The sequence below is a fragment of the Grampus griseus genome, assembly GCF_964374135.1.
Source record: "Grampus griseus genome assembly, chromosome: 9".
Classification (NCBI taxonomy): Eukaryota; Metazoa; Chordata; class Mammalia; order Artiodactyla; family Delphinidae; genus Grampus; species Grampus griseus.
The window spans coordinates 94,920,328-94,928,362 of NC_139003.1; the positions used below are offsets into that span (position 1 = coordinate 94,920,328).

At 41.6% G+C, this 8,035-nt stretch overlaps 1 protein-coding gene across 1 annotated transcript; it reads left to right on the top strand.

The window, feature by feature from the left end:
• The first annotated feature begins 50 nt into the window (after positions 1 to 50).
• MRPL32 (mitochondrial ribosomal protein L32) lies at positions 51 to 6,224 on the top strand. Its single transcript, XM_082662274.1, has 3 exons — positions 51 to 203; positions 1,425 to 1,606; positions 4,017 to 6,224. Exons 1-3 carry the CDS (start codon positions 74 to 76, stop codon positions 4,269 to 4,271), a joined length of 567 nt encoding a protein of 188 aa, XP_082518400.1. The 5' UTR covers positions 51 to 73; the 3' UTR covers positions 4,272 to 6,224.
• Positions 6,225 to 8,035: the final 1,811 nt, after the last annotated feature.

An 8,035-nucleotide genomic window follows, 5' to 3' on the forward strand; every position in this document is an offset into this window, starting at 1 on the left:
CTGCGTGTGTGCGCGCATGCTCGCGGTAGGGGCGGGACCCAGCGGTTCGGTGGGCGTGGTTTACGGGAGCAAGATGGCGCCTGCCATGCCGATGCGGAAGGTTCTGCTGTGGCCCGCAGCCCAGGGACTCCTCCGGAACTTTTGGGAGCAACTGCAGCGGAAACTTCGGCAGAGCCGGCCAGGCTTTCCCAGTCCTCAGTGGGGTACGTGGAGAGGGGTGGTGGGGAGGGGACCCCAGGCAGAGTGGTGGGCACCGCTCGTGCTCTGCCCTGCTTCCGCGTCCTGATCTTCGGCCACGCGTAGGGGATGTTGTCCTGGACTTTCACTTACTTAGAAACAGGAAAAAAAGTCCTCTGATCGTCCCATTCGTACACAGAATGTAGCCAAAGCTCATTAACTTAGCATCAAGGGACGCCACTATCTAGATTCTCTTATCTTTCCTTTCCAGTCATCCCACCCCCTAAAGCAATTTGCTCTCTGTGGCGTTTGAGCTTTGTGAAGTTGAATCCGGATCCCATGTTTTCCCCGGAAAGTGATTTTAAAGGGAAGTGTCTTGGTTGTTAAAATTGTCATTGCTTTGACATTTACATTCCACTCGATTTCCAAGGTATCCCGAACATAATAATGATAATACCCAGGCAGTCTGAACCGTGAGCCTCCTATAGGTCAAAGCCTACATGTGCTTCCTGAGATAATCTCCACAACAATCCCATTAGGTGTCTCCACTTTTCAACTGAAGAAGTAGGCTCAGAAAGGTCTCAAGGTCACACAGACCTTCCAGAGCCTGCGCTATTACATCAGGCTATGCATAGCAATACTTTTAGATATATTGACAAGGAATACAAGTTGTTAAGTGTTAGACAGCTTTGTATATTTTTAAGAGTTCCTAAAGTCAAAAGAACTGTTGCAAGTCTGAGGAATATTGCAAAGAGAGGGTAAAGGAATCTCTCTGATTTTATAAACAATTTTAAAAACAAAAGTGAAATGTTGATGATCACATAAATCAATTAATATTCTACAAAGAGTGATGAGCTAGTTCTTTTCCTTAGAGAACTGACGGGGATTGAGATTAAATATTATGAAGAACGAAGTGACTTAAAGGGCCTACCAGGATATGACTGAGGAGCTAACCCAATTTTGTTTACTACTAAACCCCTGAGTTCTGTATTATGAGAAACTCTTGGTAGAATTTAACCGATTCATTTAAGCAGGTGCCACTAAGAAAAATTCTGTGTTCTTTAAAATTATGTGTGAGCTCTACTATATTTCAGTAGCTACTAAGGTTTCCTGTTAAATGCCTGTTGAGTGTAATATTTTATGTGTGCCTTTTGATATATCACTGTTGATTGTTAAGGAGAATGATACCTGTAAATGGTCATTTAGAAGTTAGAAACTGATTCTGTATCTCCATGTTTGTTTTGTAGGACCAGCATTAGCGGTCCAAGGTCCAGCTATGTTTACAGAACCAGCAAATGATACCAATGGCAGTAAGGAGATTTCCAGCTTTTTGGAGAACATCTTTTGGATGGCAGCTCCCAAAAACAGACGTAGCATTGAAGTTAACAGGTGTAGGAGAAGAAACCCTCATAAGCTTATTAAAGTTAAGGTAAGATGGTGATTTTTGTGGGTGTGCTTTTTCTCGTGTCCACCACCGCATATTCTGTTGGTTTATTCACATAACCCATGAGTGAATTATTTTCAGATCTTACATGCCTACATTCCTCTGGCCTAAATTAAATACAATATTCTCGTTATGTATGTGTGTGTATCTACTGTCTTGTAGCCTAAGTCTTAGGAACATAGTCAAGGAGGGAGTTTAGAGTCTGGACAGAGGACTGGGTTGTTAAGAGTCTGTGTGACTTTTGTATTGTGAGCTGTGCCAGTCCTGAGCTGTGTGATTTTGAACCATATATGAATAAACATTTTAACTATGGCAGACCCTAAAATTAAAGTCAGAAGCGTAGATCTATTCGATTATGGGGTTTTACTAGCCCTTACAGATTTATTCTGTTCTTCACTGTATCCAATAAGGTACTGTGAAGGAAAATCCTTAGATAAGTAATAAAAATAGCTAATATCTATTAAGTGCTAATGATGTATCTAAGCGCTTTACATGAATTTTCTCATCATATTCTCACAACAATCCTCCAGAGTAAATATTGTTTTGCTAAGTTTTAGGATGAAGAAACTGAGGCAAAAAGAATTTGCCCGTGGTCTCAGACTTAAAAGGTGAAGCAGGATTTGAACCCTAGCAGTCTCCTATTGAAGTCACATTCTTCTCTTGAAACTTTGTGTGTGTTCCTATCCTCAGACAGTTCTAGATCTCAGTGCTCTTCTTCCTCACCCTCCCCACCATGTCCCATGGGTACACTTTCTTCATTGATCTAGTAACAAAAATTTTAGCATTTCTTACCTTTTTTAAAAAAAAAATTTTATTTATTTTTGGCTGTGTTGGGTCTTCGTTGCTGCGCGTGGACTTTTCTCTAGTTGCTGTTGTCTTTGTTGTGGTGCTCGGGTTTCTCATTGCGGTGGCTTCTCTTGTAGTGGAGCACAGGCTCTAGGCACGTGGGCTTCAGTAGTTGTGGCACACGGGCTTAGTTGCTCCACAGCGTGTGGGATCTTCCCGGACCAGGGCTCGAGCCCATGTCACCTGCATTGGCAGGCGGATTCTTAACCACTGCGCCACCAGGGAAGCCCAGCGTTTCTTACCTTTGATTTGTTAATTTATGGCTTTAATAGCCGTGATTTGAGTTCCTGTTTACTCCACGGCATTCCCCAGCAATGGGGCAGTACAGATGGAACTCAAGGACAGAAAATGGACTTTCATGAGCCTCCACGTTCAGTATTAAACCAAACCCTTAGAACTTAAGCTCTAAAGTATTATTGAGTCACAGTTGGGACCAGATTTAAGATGTGCAACTGAAAAATACTTCATTAATTAAGGCACCAATAATTCATACAGTTTGGTTGAGAGAATTTAAGAGTTTAGGAATGTGATCTGTTACATGACTTCCCTGACTTTGTTTTTTCTGAGGGAAAAGAATATCTCTTGTCTTGTGCATTAATTTCCTTTGGTGAATTGTTTTCTGCTACATATAGTGTGTTATGCTGAGGGATTTGTTAGGAAAAGGGCACCAAGTGACGGTGGGTATTTTTTCCATATCTCGAAGATGGATGTGCGATCCAGTTTTCCAGGTATTGGAGTAAGATGAGAAGTCGGTGAGGCAAATGATTTGCAAGGTTTTTTGTTTCGTTCAGAAAATGGAGTTCTTTTTGTCGTCTGCCTCACAGGTGTTTGTAGATTAATCTTCGGAAGTGCTCAGAGTTTCTTTGATGTTCCCGTTTACTATTTTTCTTTATATTTCAAACCTACCTTTAGAACACAATGAAAGGACTTCTTTAGAGGTTAGAATTGTCTTATTAAAGTTGGGTAGACATATAAAACTCATGAAACCCTCAAATTGTAATATATAGGGAGTTTTACATTAAGGAATAATCAGTGTTAATTTATAGGAAGAAAACTCACACCACATACCATACAGGAATTTGAATTACACTCTGATGACCAGGGGAAGCCAACTTGTAATGTGTTTATCACCTTGTTCTTCCCAGGATAGACTGAAAGAAAAAGTCAATTCCCTTTACCTTGGTGTCTTATTTAAGATGCTGGCTGTGTGGTTCACCCCAATGTGTTGATGGGCTCCTTATCAGATGTTTAGTTTTTGAGGATGGGGGAATGGAGTACCGTTTCACATAATAAGACTGTTGTATTTAAGTAAAAATGTACCAGATTCAAAGTCGGTAGACCTGAATTCTAGTCCCAATTTTTCTACTAATTCAAATCAATGTGTGTCCTCAGTTTCCCTATTAAAATGAGGTTGAACTGGGTGGTCCTGTGACCTTGTGCGGCATGGACATTCCAAGAAAGTTTACATATAAGCCTCATTCCTGTCAGCAATGTGTGCGTTATATTGCGTCTTGTTAAAATGTTTTTGTTTGGTTGGGTTTTTTTTAAGAACAATATAGACGTTTGTCCTGAATGCGGTCACCTGAAACAGAAACACGTCCTCTGTGGCTATTGCTATGAGAAGGTGCGTAAAGAGACAGCGGAAATCAGACGACAGATAGGGAAGCAAGAGGGAGGCCCCTTCAAGGCTCCTACCGTGGAGACCATGGTGCTGTACTTGGGGGAGACACCCTCCAAGCAAGACCAGGGCAAGAGGATCATCGAGCGAGAACGGAAGCGGCCATCCTGGTTCACCCAGAATTGACAGCAAACATGTTTCTAGAGGATAACTTCACACAAGTCGTTTCTCCTGAAAAAGAGGAAGATTCTTTGTTTTTATGTTGGTTGTGTGCTTGTTTTAAATCATCAGCATAGCCTAAAACATTCTTTATAAGCACTTAGTTTTTTGCGGGTAATTTGAAGAATGCATCAGGAGTAAAGTCTGAAAATGTTTGTTTATGCGGAGGCTCAATGGATTTATGTGTCTGTTTCTATTATACTATGAGGTTTTAGTGAACAGAATTTTCAGGACAGAAAAATGAAACCTAATTTAAAATTCGCAGCCAGAATTATGCGTCTGAGCTCTGGTTTTGTTTGTTTGCCACTGGTTTTTCTTACAAGAATACTTACACAAATGCTTTTGTTTAAGTAACACCTGAAAATAGGTTATTTAAATTCTGGGTATCGCTTTTTTAAGATGGTAGATGTAGCAGGAAGAAAAAGTTCGTTCTGTTTGGTTTTTTCGTTTTTTGTTTCAGCAAATTAAAATGGCCTCTGTATGGCACTTATAGGAGACATGTTCGTTTACTTAGAAGTAGTTCTTGACATTTCGCATTAAATCAAGATGACATTCAGAATTCATTAGATGGCTCATGAGAGCTGTAATTTGTAGTCCGGGGAGAGAGATCTTTTAAAGGAGATGTGAGTGAATTCAGTAGCACACAGAAAATGTGCTGAGGGGGTTGCCCTTGCATTTTCCTTCTAGGATGACCTTTTAGTTTATTTCACATTTCATCATATTTCTCTCTATAGCAATGGCCTTTTTAACTTAACGCAATTCATTTCATATTTCCGTCTCCTTCCCCCATTCCTGTGTCTACCCTGAGTCCAAGGTTTGCTGTTTCCTGCCTCGCTGAAAAAAATAATAAAAGTGAGGTAGCGTATTAAAACACAAAGTAAGAGAATTACAGTTGAATGGAAAATTAATGGGTAAAATAAGATAAAGCCCAGGGATATATTCAAAACAAAATGCATGCTACAGTAGCCTGAGTACTTACAAGAATTAGGCAGTGAATTCAACCCTGAACTTGCTTTGCCTTGAAAAGGACGTCCATTGATAAGTCTCCACAAGACATAATCCAGAAGTATACCTCTATCCTGGTATTGAGGCCTAGGGTAAGTTTTGCCCATGGGACTTCATGAGGACTCTGATGGGGTCATCCATGTTAACATTCCTAGAAGTAAAATGATCAATGTCATGTGGTACAGTACAGATCGATGATCTATCGGAGTGCAATTCAGTGAGAGCAAATCCTTAAATCTTCCAAAGTACCGGAGTCCCAGTAAATAGCTCTTTAAGACTTAGCTCCACCCACACATTAAAAAAAACAAATTCTGGAGGAATTGTCTGCGTATTCTTATTAAGGCAATCCTCTGCAGATACTGATTTTTCACTCTGACAAGCCTTAGAAATGCCTAGTGTCAAACTTCAGGTAGGTATACTTGGAAGCTAAGGCTAAAAAGTACACACCTGAGTCTTCCACCGCCTACTCAGCATCTCAGTTGACTCTCTTAACAGATTGCCAAGTGTATGTCTGGGTAACATATTGTCCACTGATTTAGCAGAAAGCCACACAGATGAACCTAATGAGAATGTGTGGGCAGGTCCACTTTTCTGTTTGCTACTCATGGGCAGATAAACACCAAATGCATCCCCAAATTAGCAAAACCAGATATCTGGTTCATGTCAGAAAGCCATGTCATTAGGGAAAGTGCCTATCACTGTTTTTGAAGAGGTTGTCCCCACAAAGTTATCTTTATAACAGATTATATCACTTAATACCTCCATTTTTTTTTTTTACTCTCAGGAAAAAGAAAACACATGAGTTTGAATAAAATCATTTACGTAACCGATTCGTTCATGTTCTGAACAGTAGAGATGAACTTCATCCCTACCTGTCTGCGTCATCAAGATGTTGAGACAGATTACTTTTGGAAGGAGGGGTCCAAGTTTTGTTTGGGAGAGGTGGGTCAGGAGGTGATGTCCCCTCTGAGCTTGGTGACAGTCCCCTCCATCTTCCTGTCTCCTTTAGCCAGTTCCTAGCAGATTGCCAGATGCTGAAGGTCTAAGCATCTGACTTCACTGCATCTCCTAGCCAGGGTCCTCCTTCAAACCCTAATCATCTCTTTTCCGAGCTGTTACAATGCACTTTCCAATTACTGGTTTCCAGCCTTCTCATATTTCTCATTCATTTTAATAGTTTTTCACTTACAAAATTAATACATCACTATAGTTAATGAAGCAATGCACAGTGTATAAGCGAAAAGTGAAGAATTGTTACTCTACCACTATGGAGTATATGCTTCTCAATGCCACACTCTGGTTTCTGAAACACTTCTGATCGTATCACTCCCTGATCAAAACCAGACTCCTAATGAAACCCGCTCTGGTGTCCTCACGATCTGTCCCAGTCTTTGTGCCCACCTCCCAACACAGTGAGGTACACACCCCACCCCTCAGTTTGTTGAAATCATAACCACGTGTAGCAGAGCTTGTGACGCCCTCCTCAGCACGCATCACCCCCCCATCCCCATTTGGGCCCACTCTGTCCCACCTCACTGAGTCTTCCTCTCAGACCCCCTTACTGATTCCTTCTCTTCCCCCTAACCTCTTGAGAGTGCCCAAGGCTCCATTCTTGGGGGTCTCATACACTGTTATGGCTTTAAATGGCAACTCTATCTTGACGCCTTCCAATTTGGGATGGGCCAAATTTCTGGCATAGGCCTCTCCCCTGAACTCCAGATTCATATTCAACTGTGTACAGTAAGCCCCCTACATACGAACCTTCAAGTTTCGAACTTTCAAAGATGCATCAGCGCGTTCCATCAGCGTCAGGCGTGAGTGAAATCGCAGCTTGCCCTCCGTCTCGTATTACTGACGATCCTTCAGCTCTACCATCTCCCACCTCCTCTCCCTCCTCCAGTCAGTAACTCTTCTCGCCTGTTCACTTGATGCCAGTCCCTGGATGCCAGCTGTTGTGCTGCACTGCTGTACTTTTCAAGGTACTGCACTGTAAGATTAAAAATGTTTTCTTTATTTTTAGTTTGTTTTTTATGTATTATTTGTGTGAAAAGTATTATAAACCTATTACAGTATACTACCATATAGCCAATTGTGTTAGCTGAGTACCTAGGCTACGTTTGTTGGACTTAGGAACAAATTGGACTTACGAACGTGCTCTCAGAACAGAACTCGTTCGTATGTAGGAGACTTACTATGCTTGGCCTTCCAGTCAAATGTCTAACAGATGTCTTCACTCAGTGTCTACACTCAGAATCTTTTCTCTCCAGGTCCTACTATTCCCTGCCCTCCCACCCCGACCACAATCTCCTCCGTCTCGGTTTATGGCAAGTCCATTCTCTTAGTTGCTCAGTCATCCTTGACTTTGATGTCTCTCTGTCTCTCTCTCTCACCCAATCTGTAAGCACATCCACAAATCCCACTGGTTCTACATTTAAAATATACTTAGATTCTGACCATTCATCACCACCTGCACCACTACCGCCCTGATCACAGCCCCCATCATCTTGCCTAGAAAACCAAAGTACCCCACTAACTGGTCTCCCTGCCACCACCTTGATCTCCTGTAGTCTATTCCCAACACAGCAGCCAGAATCCTTGCAAAACAGGTCTAATCATGTCTCCTCTCTCTTCAAATTCCTTTATTCAAAACCTTAACTCAGATGAAACATGCAGATACATGAGGATTTTTGCTTTATGTGATCAACACAAACACACAAACATATGTA